This window comes from Felis catus, chromosome D4, assembly GCF_018350175.1.
Source record: "Felis catus isolate Fca126 chromosome D4, F.catus_Fca126_mat1.0, whole genome shotgun sequence".
In the NCBI taxonomy this organism is placed as follows: domain Eukaryota; kingdom Metazoa; phylum Chordata; class Mammalia; order Carnivora; family Felidae; genus Felis; species Felis catus.
Window position 1 is genome coordinate 742,408 of NC_058380.1, and position 21,032 is coordinate 763,439.

The 21,032-nt window shown below is 46.9% G+C and overlaps 2 protein-coding genes across 12 annotated transcripts in view; one reads left to right on the plus strand and one right to left on the minus strand.

Annotated features, from left to right (window-relative positions):
• CENPP (centromere protein P) overlaps positions 1 to 21,032 on the plus strand; it is a 230,375-nt gene that overhangs the window by 161,085 nt on the left and 48,258 nt on the right. The gene's annotated exons all lie outside the window — the stretch shown is intronic.
• Positions 1 to 21,032, minus strand: part of ECM2 (extracellular matrix protein 2) — a 33,661-nt gene that overhangs the window by 6,030 nt on the left and 6,599 nt on the right. For 3 of the 4 annotated variants that reach the window (XM_006939007.5, XM_006939006.5, XM_011288207.4), the window contains 8 exons: positions 14,272 to 14,581; positions 12,773 to 12,961; positions 10,273 to 10,881; positions 8,603 to 8,718; positions 6,795 to 6,930; positions 3,935 to 4,092; positions 1,524 to 1,663; positions 210 to 536 (listed from right to left, as the gene is read on the minus strand). In XM_006939007.5, the coding sequence (XP_006939069.4) occupies positions 210 to 536; positions 1,524 to 1,663; positions 3,935 to 4,092; positions 6,795 to 6,930; positions 8,603 to 8,718; positions 10,273 to 10,881; positions 12,773 to 12,961; positions 14,272 to 14,557 (1,961 nt within the window). In that variant the 5' untranslated portion in view covers positions 14,558 to 14,581. The remainder of the gene's footprint in view (positions 1 to 209; positions 537 to 1,523; positions 1,664 to 3,934; positions 4,093 to 6,794; positions 6,931 to 8,602; positions 8,719 to 10,272; positions 10,882 to 12,772; positions 12,962 to 14,271; positions 14,582 to 21,032) is intronic. The other variant, XM_003995303.6, reaches the window with a different exon arrangement.

The window sequence follows — 21,032 nt, forward strand, 5'->3', positions numbered from 1 at the left end:
ATACAAAAGTAGAAAAAAGCTGTGATGAATCCTTGAGTGCCTATCACCCCCTTCAGTAATTATGAACATCTGCCTATCTTGTTCAATGTGACCTCTTGTCCTTTTTTTCCCCTTAGAAGTAAATCCCAGACATCATGTCATGGTTGTTTAATCATATACTCTGTCAACCACAGCGGTTTAAATCGATACTTGAAAAAGCCAAAATTTACCGTATCTTGTTGTTGTTCAACCTCAGAAAATGGAGTGCTTTCATTTCTTGTACCCCAGGTGGTATGGATTTTAAGTCATTGTGATCCAGAAACAGCTCTCTCAGAGAATGGTATGCCCCGTAGAAGGAGACTCTGTCCATGCCGTCATCTGAGAGTCTGTTGAATGACAGGTACAGGTACTCCAGGCCTGGCTCCATGTGGCCAAATACGTAGCCAGGGATGCGCTCGATTTGGTTCCCGAGGAGCACGAGGTGCAGCAGTGACTTGGGCAAGTAGGAGGGGACGTGGTAGAGCTTGTTGTAGGACAGGTCGATCGACTCGAGATTTCTGCAGCAAAGAAGGGTGAGCAGAGTGGAGCGTGGGGCAGGGACCATAGGGATACTCAGCCATTTTCCTGCCACCCCTGGGTGTGCAGCAGTGACTTTTGTGTGAGGGTGGCTGCAAGGCTCCCGCTCTTACCTGGTCACCACACAGCTGTTCCAGCTCCAGGGCAAAGAGCACCGGGATCAGGAAGAAAGTTCATTCCTGGGGCAGTAGTGAACTCAGGACCCACCACTGTCTCTGGGGTCAGACGTCCAGCTGCCTATCCCTGAAACCACCTCTGCTCCACACCTGATCTGACAGCCTGGCACGTAGGGCTTGTGGTGACACAGGGGTCGAGAAAAGGGGGCTGCCTGGTTGTTTCAGGAGCTTCCCCTGTGGCTTCTGAGTCACCCTGCCACCACCATGTCCTGCTGGGCTCAGCTGGAGCTGAGGCTGTCTCATCCCTCTGTCCTGCCCCTGCAAGATGCCTGTTCCCACTGTGCCACTCAGATCCCTCATGCCCTCCCCACACGGCCCAATCTGGCTTCTCCCCAGCTCCCCCCACCGCCCCGCCATGGCCTGTCTTGCCCTCCTGACAGGCAAGACCCCCACGCCAGCCATAGACCCTGCTTCCTGCCTTCCCTCTCCAGCCACACACCTTTCCACCTGTTGTATAAGACTTGAGACAGAGAAAGGGTTCGGAGGCGTGAGACCGTGAGGTCCCACAAGGGTAAGGGGGCATCTTCCTTTCTCAGCAGGGGCAGGGCTGGCCTCGCTTCAACTTCATGACCACCTGTGAGGTGGACAGAACTTGGGTCACTCAGAGCTTGGGCTTGGGGTGGGGTGTCCAAGTAACAGAGACTGTGGTCACCTCAACACCAGCCATACCACAAGCTCCAATCAGATAGCCAGGTTTGGGGGAAGGTTCACTATGAAAGGGTGTCGCTCATTCATAGCCCGTGAAGTAATGACAGCGGGAAGAAACTGTCTAAGACAGCAACGGATACTCACTCTTGGTTTATCCAGGCTAAAGGAGCAATCCTGTTTTCTTCAATTTTATTATATCGTAGCACAATGACATTGATCTTCCTGGTGTGATTGAAACAAATCTCGGTTATTTCTTCAATTTGGTTATTTTCCAGGTATAATTCCTATAATTAAGAAAACAGACTATTTTTCTTCGTGCTGGTTGGTTGAGTTTGAGAGAGAAAGATGGTGTTGTAGACTGATCTCTTTAGTACTGTCTGAAGAGTCTACTGCTTTTCCAAGTGAGTTTGTTATTGTAAGTTGTCCTTTTCTAACTAATTAGTGAAATACAATGTGTCATCTTTCATGGTCATGGGATTAAATGAAGGTTTTAACCATAAAATGTTGCAAAATACAGCATACCATAATAATTGTATAAAGCTCTCTAGTTTATAAAACCTGTTAATGTAAATTATCTCATTTGGGCTTCAAAACCCTGGAAAATAGGTAGAAATGATCATTCCCCCTTCATTAGTGGAAATGGCCCAGCCTGGAGAGATGACAAGGCACATGGTCCCACTCCTGATGCGCAAGAGACACACGTCCCCACCAGGTCCCAGCTCTGGGGCAGGCGGTGTCCCACCAGTCTGTGCTGCCTGTCAGGGTTTTAGATTGGCTTGTATTAAGATTAATTTAATGAAAAGTTAATTAAGAGCCTTGATTTAACATCGGGGTAGTTTGCTAGAGCTATTGTTTTCAACAGCCAGCTGCCTTAATTCCCTTGGTCTTAGAGGGAGTTTTCCCTCAAAAATCTTATTGGAAATTAGAACCAGACATTGGTATACATCTTCAGTTAAACTTTTTATTCCTATTGTACTAGTTTCCTCCCCTTTTCATTTAATTTTCTTACTTGTTAGGAATGGGTAAAGCAGGAGCTCCTGGCTGGCTCAGTTGGTTAAATGTCCAACTCTTGGTTTCAGTTCAGGTCACGATCTCATGGTTCGTGGGTTCATTGGCCTCTGTGCTGACAGCGCACATCCTGCTTAGGATTCTCTCTTTCCCTCTGTCTTTCTGCCCCTCTTCCACTTGCTCTCTATCTCCCTCTCAAAATAAATAAAAATAAACTTTAAAAAAAAAAGTTTTTTTTTTTTTAAAAGGAAGAGGTAAAGCAATCTTTAGCTTTTTGCTTTTACCTTAATACATATTTAGGGGTGAACCAAATCAGTGGTTCCCAAACTTGGTTGCATATTAGAATCAGTCATGAGCCTTTTAAAGTATAAATTCCAACCTAGGTGTACCCCACTCAGAGCACACTCATCCAGACACTAGACTCTGTCTGGGAAGCAGGGCCCTGGAAGGGTCAGAGCACACACACCTGCATGGACATCACCTCTCCTACCAGTGAGAGGGCCCCTCTGGAAAGAAGAATGTGGGACAGGAGTTCAGGCACATTTGGAGACCCTTTGCTCCTCCATATTATTCAAATTGCGTGTGTTTTACTTGCGTGCATTATGTATTAAAACCTTAACTTAAAAAATTATAAATTACCCCACCCTCAAAAGAACCTGACTGAGGATGTCTGGGATAGGGTAAGGGGTCTATACGTCTTTCTGAAATAAAGCCCAGTGTTGGAACCTCAATCTTTACAATTTTGACAAATTCTAAACTTCTCTCTTAATCTGCCAGTAGGAGGATGAAGAAGGGTGGCCCTGCGGCAGCCGTGGCAGACCCGGGCCAGTGGCTCCGTGGGCAGTGGGCCCACAGCTGGCAGGGAGGGCAGAAACAGAGTTCAGAGCAGTCAGCCAGGGCCCCGCTGGGTCTTCCAGACCTCTGCTGTCAGTGCTAGAGGTTGGGTGTGAACTTGGCAGTGAGGCTCCAGCCTGGGCACAGGGTGGGAAGGCAGTGATGGGCGCTGGACGGAACTGGGACGCTTTCTTGCAAGTTGTAGTTTCTGTTTAAGTTCTCATTCATCTTCCCCATTCTCCCCCCAAGAGCTGTCAGGAAGACCAATTTTCACTTTATCAAGGGTCTCTACTAGTAATTAAAATTGTGTATTGCTTGAGGAAACACAATGTTGAAATCATAGTAAATTCTGTATATAGCACCAAAATGGGATTTAATCTGCCGCACAATAATATTTTAAAATAGTGCTTTTTTTTAATTCAGGTAGACTGTATTTAAAACATAAAACATTGGGGCGCCTGGGTGGCGCAGTCGGTTAAGCGTCCGACTTCAGCCAGGTCACGATCTCGCGGTCCGGGAGTTCGAGCCCCGCGTCGGGCTCTGGGCTGATGATGGCTCAGAGCCTGGAGCCTGTTTCCGATTCTGTGTCTCCCTCTCTCTCTGCCCCTCCCCCGTTCATGCTCTGTCTCTCTCTGTCCCAAAAATAAATAAACGTTGAGAAAAAAAAAAATTGAAAAATAAAACATAAAACATTGGAAGAAAGATAGTGGTACCTCAATAGAAGCCGGAAGCCCCTGTGGTATAATTCTGAATTTATTTCTTCCCAGACGCAGGTAGGATAAGCTCTTCAAAGATTTGAAAGCCAAAGGGTTGACGTTGGATTCGCTGAGATTGTTTCCTTCCAGTTCTAAGGTGACCAGCTGATTTAGGTCTACAAAAAATAAAATACAATTGTCAGAATATGAAGAAAATCAAAAAACCATGTAGTTCCTGTATCTTTCAAAATGTCATGTGAAATGTTCAGTTTATTTGGAGGGCAGATGTCGCTTCTTTGGCCTCCCCCTTGCAGAGCTGTTTCCCAAGTGCTCTGTACACCCTAGGTGCCCAGCTTAGCAAGATGCTGGGTGCGCGATCCAGTGCAGAGACAGGCCTATCGAGTGAGGGCGAGCCACAGAGGCAGCGAGCCCAAGTGAGCAGTAGAAGGTTGTGGAGGTCATTAAAGCATTGGCGAAGACGTGGACGCCCAGATGAAACAGCAGCATAATTAGGGATGGACGGAGGACAGGGGAGTGCTCTGCCTGGCAAATGTCAGTCTCTGAACAAGGGAGTTACAGCAGTGAATTCTCATCACAGTTGTTCACTTCCTGGCAGAGAGTGCAGCCAAATGCATGTTTGGAAAGGAGAATGATCAAGAATTCTCCACGCATTCAGACTGAGCTACCAAGAAAGGCCTTTATACAAATAAGTTTCCCTACATCATTTCCACTGGCCTCAGGAGTGGCATGATCCACATCAGCTGGAATCCTGAAGGAGAGTAGACGGCTCAGCAGTGATGATACCCAGAGGCATCTGAGTCAGACATTCAGGGTGTAACTTTGGGGTTGGTTTGGTGGCCAAGATTTCCAGAATAGGGATGTTTTGATATTCAGCTCAAGTCACGGGCATTGCACTGAGTGCTCTGTACATCTCAGTTCCCTCTCTTAGGCATATTAGAGAGGCAAGACGTTGTCCAAGCAAGAGCAAGGGGCAGCACCATCAGGCGCGCAGACCACACGAGTGGTGAGGCTGGACTCCCAAGCACAGGACGACGCAGGGAGAAATGGGAGGCTGAGGCAGCCAGGTGAATACAGGCCGTTTCGAACTGGGTGGCTGTGCTCAAGCCTTGGCACAGGCCCCTTGTGCACCAGGCAGTGAGGAGCCTCTGGGCGGCGGCGGCAGGACAGGACGCTAGTCTGCGAGCCCGTGTGGCGTCACTTGAAGGGCTGGGAGGAAGTAGGAGGCCCAACCAGTAAACCGATAAGTGGTTATATTTCCTCACGTTCTCTCTAATTTCTGAAACTAGAGGTGCTGAGAATCTAGCCCATTTGTCTAGAACATAGTTGAAGTTTGGGAACATAATGGAAGTTTTCCCGTGGAAAACAGATAATAAAAGTGGACAGTAGCTGGTACGTGACCTCACGAGAGAGAGAGAAACGTAGCACCCAGTGTGAGTTCATGATGTTATACGTGAGTTTACAGTTACCCTGGCTTACGTGTATGTTGTATGTGACAGGCAACACGCTGGGACTAGAGAAGCTTCCTGTAGGGTAGATGCCGTGCAAGAGGGTTTGTAAGCAGGAAGTTGGTAGAAGTCCTTCCCATTGTGGGGTGGGGGCCAACCTGACAGGTCACGGACACGGGAGAATGCGAGCGGTGGCCACGCACAAGCACTTCTGGGGGGCTGCGTGCTCTCCCGGAAGCATCCGGTCCCTTTTGTTTCTGTGCACCTTTGCACGTGCTGTTGCTCTCCCTGCACCACCCCTCCTGCCCACTTCTCTGGAACTGTCTGTACCGTGAAGGGTCGTGAGTGAAGACTTGCCACAAGAGCACGTGGAGAGCAGCAGGCCGCTGGCGGCCACACCAGGGGCCTCCCTCCCTGCAGAAAGAGCAGCATCTGGCAGCGGTAGAGGCCTGAGCTCAGGGGCACCCTGCTTGCTGCCAGCTGGCTGACGGTCCACGGCAGAGGGCTCAGCACAGAATGTAGAGGATCTCTGGGCACCGTCACCTGAGGCCTTCCTCATGGCCGAGGCCTCTACGGTGCTTGGACTGGGGAGACGTGTGTGAGGGAGGGAGCATGTGGAGAAGCCGCTGCCAGGAATATGTGAGCACAGCTCCCGGTAGGGGCTTCTGCCTTATAACACGTGGTCTAGAAAATGGAGCTAGAAAGGTGACCTCACGTGCAGTTAGCAGACACCCATCAGTGCGCTGGCCTAAATTCAGTGTTCCTTCGGCCTCTGTTTCACCTAGCAGTTAGAAATTGCACTTTCTGGGTGTCTTTTCCATATGACAAAGCCTATCACAATTTGTGTGTATTGATGTGTTTCATGTGCGCCCTGCAGTCCCATCTGGAAATAGAATATTTCCAGAACTCTGTACTTTTCAGACTTGGCATTTCTTAGGATTGCTGGTTTTCTTCCCATCACTGGAAGGGCTTTGTTCCTCGTGAGGTTTTTTGGGAGTAAAAAGAAATAACGAAATTGTTTTATTCTTTTTAGGCTTAAAATATTTCAAATCAGATAAATAGGAAGTGGTGAGCACTGTACTTCACGAGCTGTGCTGGACTGTTGGGAGGATGGAAGGAAGAGTTAGGCGTCTTTGTCTGGACACAGCACTTGGCATCAGCAGAGACACCAGCCAGCATTTGTGAATAGCTTGCGTCGTGCTGCCTCTTGTATGCCGAGCTCACAATGTGACAACTTCAGTTGTTCAGTTTGGTCCAGAATCAACCATGAGAGGAGTAAATAAATTTTATCAAGGTAAATGGTGATGTGGCCTAAAAAACTCACTAGTGCATCTGGCAATACTGTACATAAAGTTTCCACACGACCACAGAGGAAAAGGCTGTAAGGACATACATCAACCAACGTTACATACCGGATAAGCTCTCTTCACTGATAGCCTGCAGACTGTTGTCATTGATCTTAAGTTCTTCTAATGCAGATGGTAAGTCAGGAGGAATCTCTACCAGATTGTTCCCGTCCATATTCAGGCGCAGTAACTTCTTCAGAAGCTTAAAAAGTGAATCTCGAGTTACCTTTTCATCTGGTGTAGATGTGCAGTCACGCATGGCACTGAGCGCCCAGAGCACAGCCCCACTTAGCCTCACGGACCCGCCTGCCCTTACTCGTGCCTGCGGGAAGCATTGTCAGCAAACTGTGTCTGATGATTTTGTGTCCCACTCACCTGTTTTTCCTATTGTGGCTTTAGTGAGCAAGAGAGAGCTCCTGTCACCACTGGACCAGTCACATTGGGCTACATCTTAGGTTTCCACCTTCTCGGCAGTAGACACAAGTTAATTAGATTATGTGGTGCTCTGAATCTGTCATGGATGCTAGCAATTAAGACAGCAGTTTGAGGGGCACCTGGGTGGCTCAGTTGGTTAAGCGTCCAACTTCAGCTCAGGTCATGATCTCACGGCTCGTGGGTTCGAGCCCCGCGTCGGGCTCTGTGCTGACAGCTCGGAGCCTGGAGCCTGCTTTGGATTCTGTGTCTCCTCTCTCCACCCCTCCCCTGGTTGTGCTCTTTCTCTCTCTCAAAAACAAACATTTAAAAAAATTAAAACAAAAGATAGCAGTTTGAGTTCTTACAATATGTCTGCACACCTCAATTTTCTAGTTACACTAAGTGGGAACAGTCATAAAATAGCACTAAGTGTTGTGGACCTTCTTCACGGTGGCTACAAATACCACAGGCTGCTCCTTCGTGGTACCCACACAGTTCTGTTGGGAGGCACATGCCTGTGTTTGGGGTTGTGTGCTTGTAGAGCTCTGACGCCTCACTGGTGACTCAGCAGCACGTAGTCAAACTTCAGCAGTTTGGGAAGGGGACAGAGGACCCCAAAACAATAAAAGGAGTTGCTCTCCTATGTGTCTGTCTTTCTGATCAAACGTAGCAGATGCGTGAGTCTCAGCTGACGCAGCAGGACAGGTGCCTGGAGCCCTGTCCTGTCCCAGCCCAGAAACTGCGTGGGAGCCAGGAACTGAGCACACTCGTGCCCAGCAATTTGTACAAAGGTCATAAAGGGGGTTGCAGCGTGTTTCATTGGGCTTCTTACAGCACACGTGTGTATTTGTTTACACACACAGACCCCTTCTTTCTTGTTTGCACCTTTGCTTCCCTGACACTCCTTGGGCCTCTTTCCTTTTCTCCCATTTTAGGAAATGTTTTAGTCAAACGCAAGTCTTCCAGAGGTTTACTCTCTGTTCTTTCCTGTCCTCTCGCCCTTGTCTTCCCCCCCCCACTGCCCTGTGCTGATTTTCATCTGAGCCCGTTTGTGTCTCCAGAACCCTGTGCTGCCCACAAGTTCATCAGGTCTTGCCCTCAGCACAAAATCACAAAGCTCTGTCTTTCTAGCCTGAACACGTAAATAAAGTTTCCAGATAAGCTCTGCTCATGTACTAAAAGACCATATTTAAACATACTTTCAGCTGTTTGAGGAGAGGCTGCTCCATAAGTTAAAAATACTAGTTTTGTCATTTCGCCGTTGTTGGTGCTCTATGGGTGAAGCATGGAAACCCACAGACCTTGATCAAGATAAAACTTGAGTGGTTTAGGGACATCACGGGGAGACTCTCTCGGGAAAAAGCCACAGTGAAAACACTTCAGTCTCCTTCCCTTCCCTGCTGCCAGGACAAAGCTGCCCGAGGGGGTCATCACTCACCAGGCAGAGTGTGTATACTTACCTTGAATGCTTTGGGCCCTATGCCCGGGGAGGTGATATTATTTTTGCTCAGATCGAGCCTTTTCAAATTCGGCAGCCCATTAAATGCTTCATCAGGAATGGAGGTGATGGCATTGCCTGGAAAACAGCAGCTGTAACTTAGGCTCACGTGTGCACACAGACATGTGCACATACACATACGTGTACTCATGCACGTGCATAGATAGCGAGAGAGCTCTACCCTGGGGAGACAAGGACACGATCTGTCTAAGCATACTTCCCTTTGATGTGTCCTAGACCCTGGGCCAGAAATCCAAGACTGTTATCCGTGAAATCCTGACACATCATTTACCTTTCTGAAATCTCCTTCTCTGAACGAGGAGCTCAGATGGCCTCCAGATCTAATGTTACAATTGTGTGGCCTCGATCTGTAGAAGTTTGTTCTACATGCTTTAATTTTATGGGATTTTGTTTTGACATTTAGTTAAGTGCAGTAGTCAATGATTTTAAACCTAGAAAATGAGCTTCCCAGAAACAGGGAGTACTACAAAAACCAGGTGGTGACCTTCTTGTAAAACCAGGATAGTATGACTGGGCACAGGTCATTCCTTTTTCATGCACGGATTGGGTTTTCTTATGGCAGAGCGCACCTGATGTGCCGGCCTTGAGCGGGGGTGGATGCTGCTGGGCCTGAGGGGGTTCCCCAGGGATCATTCGAGTGTGGTGTCCTGTCACAGACTGGCCGTCCTGAACCACAGCGTCCGACGTTGTCTGTTGAGTGTGTGTGTGTGTGTACAAGGTCAGTTGTTATTTCTCTGGTAGTTTATTTCTGTGGTTTCCCCTGAGGCACATCCGAAACCCCATTCAGATTCTCTTACCCTTTGTGTTCAGGGCAGACAGACACACACCTGGTCCTGCCATCCGTGTGCTCAGATCCCTTCCGGTAACCTCATATGAACAGGGAGGAGGACCAGACCCCACCATACCCGCCTGAACGGCTAACATGAGGGAGAGGCCAGTGGGGGGTGTTGGGCATCTCTGGCAGCAAGGCCGCAGCCAGCTTTGGGAACTGTGGGTGGTTTCCTGTAAAGTCAAACACACATTTACTCTGTCACTCAGCATTAACGAGAGGAAAACCAGGTCCACACGGGCCTCTGTGTGTGGATGTTTGTGGAACTGTTCATACGGTCGCCCCACACTGGCCCTGACCCCGTACCCTCCAGCTGGCACCTGTGGTCTCTGCGCGCCCCACAGGCTCCTGAGGAGCAGCATCCAGACACCAAGTGAAAGAGGCCCAGCCAGGAAGACTGCGTGCCATGTGACCCCACTTGGGTGATGGCCATGGATGGCCAAACTCTGGAGGCGCGTCACCTCAGCAGAGACCAGGGGCGGGGGTGGAGGGGTGCGAGCAAGTGTGGGGAGGGGACGGGAGTTTTCTGCACCCTGAATGTGGGGTAGTTACACAACTGCACACGTCCCATAAGTTACCACACCTCAGTAAAGCCTACTTGAGGGAGAGTCAGTGGGAAATCATGATTTGATTTGGAGGAATTTGCTTACACGTAACTATGCGGTTTATTCCACGAAGTTTATTTCTATGATCGAAGAGTGTTTAGGATCAGTTTATATTATGAAATTAAAGTAGGACTCTCACAGGGCAAGGACAGAACAACATGCGTCCACGTCTCTTACCAGCAAGCTCCAGGCTTGTTATCTCTGGTGCCGTAAGTGGTGGCATCTGTGTGAGCCCTGCGCTCATGCAGCTGATGGTCCTGTAGGACAGAGAGCACCCGCTGGGCAGAGGTGGCATGCGTCTGGGAGAGGGGGGGGCCCGGGGTCTTGAGGGCATCCTGAACACGTCTCCTCTGATGGTGTCATCGTGCTCCTCTTCGTCATCGCCGTCCTCCTCCTCGTCGTCATTGTCCTCCCTCTCTCCCTCCTCTTTCTCCTCCTCCTCCTCCTCCTCCTCCTCCCTTGCTGGGTGTCCTCTTTGATGGGCCTGCCTCCCCTCCTCGTGGGGTCTCTGCTCTCCCCCTTCTCTGCTCTGCCCTTCACTGAAGGGTCTCCCCTGCTCTCCGGGGTCAGCGGTCTGTTTCTTCTGCTCCTTATCTTTATCTTCTTTAATTTCTTCTTCATCCTCCTCAAACCGAAGTTCCTCTTTTTGCAACACTGGGTTCATTTCCAGCGGACAAGATGGCAGTTGCTTACAGGGTGAGTTGGTTGCTTCTCTTTGTTCTGAAGAATCACCAGAAAATTCACTTGTATCACTTATGGCTGTACCACTGAGTGGCTGAGGAGAAGCTACCAACCATGGGGACACAACAGGGGTGGGTTGTGACGTTAGCAAAAGGAAAAATCATAGTGAAAATGAGGTTAGTAAATATTCCCTCCAGGTACTTGAGTGTGATATACACATGACACACCTTTTGAAATTTTATTTCTAAGACTTGTTTTAGGCAATTTTTGTTTTGCCTGTGGCCTTAATATTTATTTTTACTAAAATGCCTGGCTACCTGGTAATAAAGAGGGAATAATGTTGTTACATGATGCACAGTGATAAGCAGTCCTGTGTGAGGTTGCGACGTGATGAGGTGCGACCTTTATCATAGATACTGCTCAGTTAATTGGGGTTATTAACAGTGTAAGCGTCTGTACCGCCAAACATAAAAAAGTGAAATGTGTATTTTGCTTGCTTGTGGTAGTGAAACTGGCTTTCGTTTGTAGATTTATTATTATTTTTGTCTGGTTTCCTTTCAGCCCCACGGGCCCAAAAGCATCTTCTGAAATTTAGAATTACAGAGAGTTTTTCTCTTTCTCCCTCCCAGACTCTCTAGTCTGATTTTTTACTGTGTGACCTTCTGGAAGTCCTCCTGGACTCAGATGATGCTGTTGTAAGTGTGCACAGGGGTGCTCCCCACTGTTCTGTGATGATGGGGGCAGAATGGTCAGCAGCACACGCTCGCCTGCGTTCACACTGAGCAGCAAATGGGGCCAGCCCGACAGTCACCGGAGCTCAGGGAGAAGTGAGCTCCAATGCGTGCACCTTTACTGAGTCATCTAGACATAAACCACCCGGGAAAGGAACTCAGAAAATGTAACTATTTGAAGGAATTACTTGAGATTTTGGTCCAGTATATATTATAAAGTCAGTGAGTTATTTTTTCACATCTCTGGCACAGCATGCAAAAGGAAAACAGGAAAAAATTAAGGAAAGGAAACTAAAGCTATCATATTGAAACATTTAAAATCCTTCCTGTATATCCAAGTTTATTTTTCCAAAATAGCCACAGCATTTCAAGATTATTCCAAGTCCTTTGAAAAATGTCTGATAATTTCTAAATCTTGCCTGTATATTTGGTAACATTTTTTAAAGGCATAATACCTTAGTAAAATAAGTGTAAACCAAAATGCAATTCCTAAATATTCTGAAGTTCTTCTTGGTAGACAGCCTCTGTAGACACCCACCCTGTGACTGTCCATCTACCTCAACTGTAGACCGGAAAAGATGTCTCTGTTCTTTCCCATCAGATTATTTACCACGCTTGTTTATTTCATCAATCACTAACTAGGCTCTTCCTGGGGACCTGCGCCTCCCTCTCGAGAGTCGTCTGTCGCTCAGATATGAGCCCCATGAGCGTAGGGGACAGCAGACATGCACCAGGCCACGTGGCCAAGATGTGGGCCCTGCTTCAGGGCCATGCTCGCGCATGTCCCCAGATGACCCGAGCAGTAGTGAGAGCGAACAGGCTGGACGCATTGGGCTCTTTTCTCTCCAGATGCAAACCGCCTCTCCCTCTGTTCCCCAAGAGTTCTTCATCTTCGTTGGTGGTCTAAATGTACCCACCCTGAGTCAGATTAAGGGAGACCCTGGGTGTAATGTGGGAACTGTGGGCTATGTCAGCTTTGTCACTGCTTCCCTGAAGCTGAGAGTCTGTGTGCAGTGTGGTCTGGTCCAAGTTTACTCATTCTGACAGAGCTGGGACTATAAAGCCTAGATCGTTTAGTTCCGTCTCCTACTATGCATTTTCCCAAGTAACGTCTATGTTTGTCATCGCTGTGCCAGTATCTTCAGCACCTTGATGACTAGTTTACCATAATTTAATTTAAAACTTAAGGCAGTGACAAAACAAAAACAAATGTAAGTTGAAGACTCCGTCACATGTGATATTTTGTTTCAGCTAAATACTTATACCAGTATCCACGCAGACTGGACAGCACTCTCCTTCCGGTGTGATGGTTTGGGGGCATGTCAGAGGGGGGCACACGGTTTCATCGCAAAGCACCCTTCCATTGGAGCAGAGGCAGGTCGTGCATGGCTCAGGAGACCACACAGCTTTGTTGTACATGGTCATCCCGTTTACCAGACAGTGTCCCTTCTTTCCTGAAAGAGAAGCAGGGACACAGTAAGTTCCTGCGAGTGTTTGCACACAAAGTAGGTAGATCCAGAGATGTAATCCCCCAGCGGGGCGTCCGCCTGCTCTCTCAGCCTCTCACTCAGGCTCTGAGAGTGACCAGCCTGGTGGCCTGACTCTGAACTGCGCCTCCACACTGTACCTGTCAGGGTGACTAAGTTATACAACAGCATCCACCACCCCAGGCATCAGGGATTCCTTATCCATGCCGTGTGTCCAGTGTGGGCACACGGCCTCTGCACAGGATGGCCACCCAGGCATAATCAGCGGGCTTCATCTGCAAGCAGGCTGCCCTGATGGCCAAAGCAGAGAGAATGGAAGTTTGCAAATCCCAGACAAGCCCCAAAAGCGTCTCATTATGTTGACACCAGCAAATGAGATGGCCGTACCTAATTTCAGAAGAGACGCGGCAGTGCAGCTCCATCCGGTGCCAGAGAGCAGGGCAGGGGCAGCCCCAGTGGTGAGCCCACACCCCAGACCTGCCGGTGTGCAGACAGGACAGCCAGGCCACAGAGCCTGCCTCTGCAGTGCCTCTGACACTGGCTCCCAAGGAGACATGGCACCTGTCCCTTCTTTGAGAACTGCTGTGTTACAGAAGGACAGCTCCCATGCCTCCATGTTCATCCTTGGACCGTGCACAGTGCAGCGGCCTTCAGTGCCTCCATTTCCAATGCACAGCATTGCACACAGGTGGGTGAGTGTGTCACCCAAGAAGGCCAGTAGACAGCCTGCTTTGACGTGAATGTTAGGGGAGATGCTGTCCTTCTGACCCAGTATCACTTCTGATACCTCTCCTTTGTGGGACGAGCTACCATCCCCAACTCCCACCCTCGGGGGGGCTCTCACGTTCCATCTGCCCTCCCCTCCCCACTGTGCTGGCCTAACTCAGGCCCTGGTTAACAGCCCTGTGTTCATAGAGTCATCCGAACAATTTATTTCTATATCCTATATGATCTGTCACTATAAATGAAAAAGCAGCTTACAACTTTTTATGTATATTATCTATATTAGGAATATAACTATGTCAAATACATGGCACAGTAATCAGACTAGAAATTAATAAACGAAAATAGTAACTGGGTTTTATAAACATAGTTGTGGGATAACTTTTTTCTTTTCCAATAATTTTATGTTACAATTACATTCTATAAATGAAATTTTAAATTATTTCAAACTTTATCATTAGATTAAACCAAAAGATAATACAGTAATATGAAAAAAAAACTTTTTTTGGAAAATTGTCCTCATGGTGGTTCTGTTTCTCTCACTGGGCTCTTACCTGGTAACACGTTATAACTTGATTCTACTCCAAGAAAACCTAGAAAAGAGTCAAACTTTTCCTCTGTGCTGTAGTCCAGGTTCAGCACGGGACGTGTTGCTCCAGGTGTGACCATTGTCCGCTGGTCCCCCAGCTGCCTGCTGGACCTGCGGGCAGGCGAGGAGCTGCCCCTCAGTCTTCTGTGGTGCATCTTCCTCCGCTGCTTCCTAGGTGCTTCTTCATTTTGTCCAAAGTCAGTTTGACAGATGATGAGCAGAAGGAAACAAACCAAACCTGCAAACTTCATGCTGGCTTTTCCACCATCCAATTTCTAGAATGAGAAGGAAGCAGAATTTCGGATTTAGTGCTACCTAATTTTCACCTTTGACAACTGGGCTTATTGCTCATATGTATGCCTCAGCAGCATCTTTGAGAAATGACACACATCATCTGTGGGCTATTTGCCCAATAAAAATCAAAGAACTTTTAATATCTTTACCTTCATACCAAGCATGAGCAAACTTGTATAAAGAACCAGGTATTAAATATTTTGGACTTTACAGGCTATTCGTCTTGAACGTTATCATGTGAAAACAGACAACGGTACGCAATGGCTGTGCCAGTAACACTCCTATGTACACAACAGTGGGTTGGACATGGCCTCCAGGCTGTGGTTTCCTGAGTCCTCTCTGGATCACTGTGTTGTGGGTCCTCAGAGGTTATCCAGGGTCGCTGTACCTGTGTGCCAGGTCATCCTCTGACCAGCGCCACCCACAGTCCTTTCCCCCAGTGCTTTTTTTTGTTCTCTTATCCTCTCGCTTTATGATTTTCTTTATTGGGATGAGGGGGTACGGCTACACCCTATAAAACTAACAGGAAACTAGAATCAGTTGTAAAGACATAAGACGGACAAAGAAGAACTCTTAATTAGCCTGTCTCAAGGGTAGTGCAGGGTTCTGCGTGAGGTGAAGTTGAAAACACACTGGAGACATGAATACTCTACTCCTGGTGCTGTGGACTCAGTGTGGTTGTAGCCCTGTGCTCACACACATTGGTGCGGGCATGTGAAGTCAGGTAGCAGAGAAAGTGAAGAGTAACCCTCTACAAGGTGATTGATTGTGGGGCCGGTTGACGGATTCACCCGGCCACACACTTGGGCCCATGGTTAGTCCTACAGGGAAGGTCTGCAGCACCCATGGCCTCTGAGCTTAGAGTCAGTTTCTCCACCCTCACCCCTGCCTAGCAGCTCTCCCCTCTGCTCTTTATTCAGGTCCTCTTGCTGTCAGTACCCCAAGATAGAGCCGGGGTGTATGGAGGAGAGTCTGAACCCTCAACAATGCCAGGGACCCAGGATCGTTAGTAAAGGAGCAGCCTTGCTTGGTGATGGGATTTACCCCACTCCTCACCAGCCTGCCTTGGTCACCTCTGTCAGTCAGAACAAAATTGTTAACTTCAGAAACCATCACCCTGGCAGAAATGGTGAGCATTAAGGTGATGTTATGTACAGACTAAATTTCCAAGCTGCAAAGGAGGGATTTTGAAGGCTCATAGGGCCAAAAAGTGGCCATAGACTGTTGACCCAGTAATCTTGTTGGCACCTTGGGAAATAGACCAGAGACCCTCTGAGCACTGGATTCAACCTTTCTGCATGAAATGAAGTCCTCTGTTAGCATCAGATGCTACTATAGTATAGGTCAGCTTCACAACCTGTGGGCAAGTTGTGGGGATCCCAGAGGACAACTGTGAATGGAAAACCACGTTCGGGGGGTGAGGCAGGCCTTCCCCAAGCCACTATGCCCCCACAATGAGATACAACTACCCATCTATTAGAATGGCCAAAATCAACACCAAATGCCAGTAAAGATGTGGAACAGCAGAAACTCACATTCATGGCTGGAGGGAATACAGATGGGTATAGCCACTTTGGAAGACACTTTGGCAGTTTCTCAGAAACACACTCTTACCATGTAATCCAGCAGTCATGCTTCTTAGTATTTACCCAAGAGAGTTGGAAACACATGCCTACACAAAATCCTGCACACAGATGTTTACAGCAAACTAGGAAGCAACCAAGATGTCCTTCAGTAGGTGGAAGGATAAACAGTAGTCCATCCACACAGGAAATATTATTCACCACTAAAAAGAAATGGCTGTTGGACCATGAAAAGACAGGGAAGAAATAAACACACATCACTAAATGAAAGAAGCCAATCTGAAAAGGCTACTGTAATATTCCAACTCTGTGACATTCTGGAAAAGGCAAAATTGTGGAGACAGTAAAGAGAGTTGCTGCCAGGAGTTGGTGCAGGGGGTGGGGGGAAGGGGCAGGGAATGAATCGATGGAGCACAGAGGACTTTTAGGGCACTGAGAATATTCTGTATAGTACTGTAATAATGGATACTACCATTACACACGTGTCCAAATCCATAGAACGTACACCACCAAGCGTGAGTTCTAATGTAAATTCTGGACTTGGTGATAACGGTGTATCAATGTCATTTGTCAGTTGTGAACCTAAATCTGATCATTGTCGTATATCAAAAAGTTAGTGCTAATACCGTGCTTGATTTTGAAGTATGTTTACCGCTTAAGATCAGGAAAAAGAAAAGATGTCTGGTCTCACCACTTTTAGTCAACATTTTATTGAATATTCTAGCCCGTATAGTAATGTAAGACCAAGAAACAAAATGCATCCAGACTAGAAAAGAAACTGTTCACAAATGTCTTGTTCGTGTATATAGATAATCCCATGGTGCCTACATAAAAAGCTACAACTGATTTTAGCAGGGTTTCAGGATATAAGATCAATATACAGAAGTCAGGATTATTTCTACATGCTAACAACAGTAAAGAAAACAAAGTTAAAGGGGTGCCTGGGTGACTCAGTCGGGTAAACAACCGACTTTGGCTCGGGTCATGATCTCGCAGTCTGTGGTTTTGAGCCCCACGTCAGGCTCTGTGTTGACAGCTCGGAGCCTGGAGCCTGCTTCAGATTCTGTGTCTCCCTCTCTCTCTGCCCCTCCCCTGCTCATGCTCTGTCTCTCTCTCAAAAATAAACAAACATTTAAAAAAAACCCAAAGTTAAAAATACAACACCATTTATAGGGGCGCCTGGGTGGCTCAGTTGGTTAAGCGGGTGACTTCGGCTCAGGTCATGATCTCGCGGTCTGTGAGTTCGAGCCCCGCGTCGGGCTCTGTGCTGACAGCTCAGAGCCTGGAGCCTGTTTCAGATTCTGTGTCTCCCTCTCTCTGACCCTCCCCTGTTCATGCTCTGTCTCTCTGTCTCAAAAATAAATAAACATTAAAAAAAAAATACAACACCATTTATAAAGGCATAAAAATGTGAAGTACTTAAAGATACTTCTGACAGGGGCGCCTGGGTGGCGCAGTCGGTTAAGCGTCCGACTTCAGCCAGGTCACGATCTTGCGGTCCGTGAGTTCGAGCCCCGCGTCGGGCTCTGGGCTGATGGCTCAGAGCCTGGAGCCTGTTTCCGATTCTGTGTCTCCCTCTCTCTCTGCCCTTCCCCCGTTCATGCTCTGTCTCTCTCTGTCCCAAAAATAAATAAACGTTGAAAAAAAAAATTAAAAAAAAAAAAAAAAAAAAAGATACTTCTGACAAAAGATGTCCAAGATTGCAGCCCTGAAAACCATGAAGGATTGCTGCAGAAAATGGAAGAACTGCATAGGGTATGTGTGCTGTGTGTATAGGTCAGATGACTCAGGTTTAAATTCTCAATTCTATAATCAATAGTTTGTCACAAAGCCAGTCAAAATTCTAGCAGGCTTTTTTGCTTATTTTTTTAATGGCAAGATGATTCTAAAATTGCTGTGGGAATGTAAAGAGCCTACAATAGCCAAAGCAACTTTGGAAAAGAGAAGAATAAATTTGGCGGACTACCACTACCTGATTTTCGATACTTATTACAAATATGGGGAAATAAAGATAGTGTGATACTGATGTGAAGACAGACAAGTAATCAGTGGGACAGAAGAGAGTGTTCAGAAATAGACCAAGCCTACATGGTCAGCACGAGGTGCACAGTCATGTATCATACAAAGAATCGACCATAAATATAACAGCAAAAAGTATAAACTTGTAGAAGAACACATAGAAATTTTGGTGACCTTGGATTTAGCACAGATTTCTTAAGTACAGCAATAGCATGATATTTATTTTTTAATTAGACTTCATCAAAATTAAAGGCTTTTTGTCTTCAAAAGATGTTGTTAATAGTAGGAAAATGCCACATACTGGAAAAAATATTTGCAAAACATGTATTCAACAAAGTACTTGTGTCAAGAATAAAGAAGGGGGCGCCTGGGTGGCTCAGGCAGTTAAGCGTCCAACTTCAGCTCAGGTCATGATCTCACAGTTCGTGAGTTTGAGCCCCGCATCGGGGCTCTGTGCTGACAGCTTAGAGCCCGGAGCCTGCCTCGAATTCTGTGTCTCCCTCTCTCTCTGTTCCTCCCCTGCTCATGCTCTGTCTCTCTCTCTCCTTCAAAAAATAAATAAAAACATAAAATAAATAAATAAAGAAGTATCACAGTTCTGACATGAAAAGAAAACCCAACTTTTAAAAGCCCAAAGCTTTGAACACACTTTACCAAAGAGACACGCAAGGCATATAAGCACATGAGAAGATGCTCAAAATCCTTAGTCATTGGGAAAATGCAAGTTAAAGCCTCAATCAGATACCAGCACGCATCCGTCAGAATGACTAAAATTAAAAGGATGAGCCACAGCAAATGTTGACAAGTAGGCAGAAGAACTAGAATTCTCATTCAGTGCTGTTGGAAATGTAAAACAGCATAAACATTTTCGGAAAACAGTTTGCCAGTTTTTTTTAAAGTTACATGTGCGTCTGCCATTTACCCAGCCATTCTGCTGCTGTTTACCCAAGAGAAATGAAACATATGTCCACACACATATTTATATGTGAATGTTCATGGCAGCTTTCTTTGTGCTGGACAAAAAGTGGAAGACATCCAAATGTCTATCAATGTGTTAGTGGATAAACAGCTTGTAATGTATCCATACCATGGAATACTACTTAGCAACAGTGATAAGTAAATCTCAAAATAAATATGTTGAATAAAAGAAGTCTCATACAGAAGGACGTACACACAATTCCATTGTAGAAAACACAAACTCTTCTGTAGGAAAGCATACCCATGTCTGCCTCGAGGCAGGGGCATGTAGATTACCAGGAGTCATGGGGATCTTTTGGGGATGATGGATATATTCATTTTCTTGATTGTGTTATGGTTTTACAGGTGCACTTTACATATGTGCACTTTAATTTTCAACTCTCCTCACCACTGTAGTTGGGTTGGGCTACCACCTTGATGTTGGGAGTCCGAAGGTGGCTATTTGGAATCACGTATCTCTGTCACATAATGCGCAAAATCCCCAGTTGTGTGAACTTCTTAGCATTGTTGTAGGATCTCACACTTTCCTCAGACAGAGGTGGAGTTGTATCATGGGGTCCTTGGAGACCAGGCTCTGGGCTTGACAGGTTAGATCAGAAGTCAGGAAATTGGAGTAGGGGCCAAACTGAGTCTGCTGCTTGTTTGTATGCAGCCTACAAGCTTAAGATGGCTTTTGTGTTTTTAAATTTAAAGGTTTTAAGATTTAAAAGAAGAGTAATAATTCATGACAGATCACATAAATTGAAATTTCATTATCTATACATTAAGTTGTATTGGAGCAGCCATGCTCGTTTATTTGTGTGTTACTTTCGGGGACTTCTCCGCTAAAGAGCGTGATTGGGTAGTTTCAGTAGATGCTAACATTTATTTGGCCTGCAAAATTTAAGTACTTTGCAGCACAAGGTTGCAGCCCACCACTGAAAGCAGTGCTTCTCAGCCAGAGAGTTTTGTCCATGCGTCCCATTTGGCAGCATCTGGACTCTCTTCAGAGTCACTGTTAGGAGGGGCTCTCCCAACTCCCTGTGTGTGGGAGGGCCCGGGTGCTGCTGGAGGTCTTACAGAGCCCAGGACCACCCACCACGACAGAGGAACCGAAGGGCCCGGCACGTCGGAAGTGTCTAGATGGAGAAGCCCCTGTTGAGAGGAACTCATACAGAGGTTTTTAATCCAGACAGAGGCAGGCGGTTTACAGGCACATCTAATGAATTCTAACTAGATGGGGTCTTCTAGTGGTCTTCTAAAATTAAACAGACCCCTTGCGCACGATGATCTCCCTCCCAAGGTTTACTCTGACTCTCAGGTGCTGTTTTCTTTTGCTCGGTTTCCAAGTCTCACACGTGTATGCTCGCTCGTGTGGCCAGAATTGCGTGTTCCTTGAGGAATGATCCCACTTCCATTCTGTATTCTGTTGTGCTCAGGTGAAGCTTTGTCCTCGTAACCTTGGCCGTTTATAACAGTGGCACTCTGCTGTGTGCAGCTCAGACTTTCAGTGAGTCCTTGAAGCTCTCCTCCGTTTCCAGCTGTGGGAGATTCATCATCTTCTGGGCTCAGACAGCTCTGTCAACAGGGTCTTCTTAGGTTGAGCTCCAGTCTGTTGTCCATAGGAAAGCCCAAAGAAATGTAAAAATACAAGCCATGGGGGTATCTGGCTGGCTCAGTGGGAAAAGCATGCAACTCTTGATCTCAGGGTCATGGTTTGAGCCCCACATTGGGGTAGGGATTACTTAAATAAATAAACTTTTAAAAGATAAAGACACAGGCCGCGTTCACATAGTTTTCTCTCTGCAGAGTTCATAATCTTTTTTTTATCATTTGTTCTTAAAATGTTTAAATTTGAGGGGCGCCTGGGTGG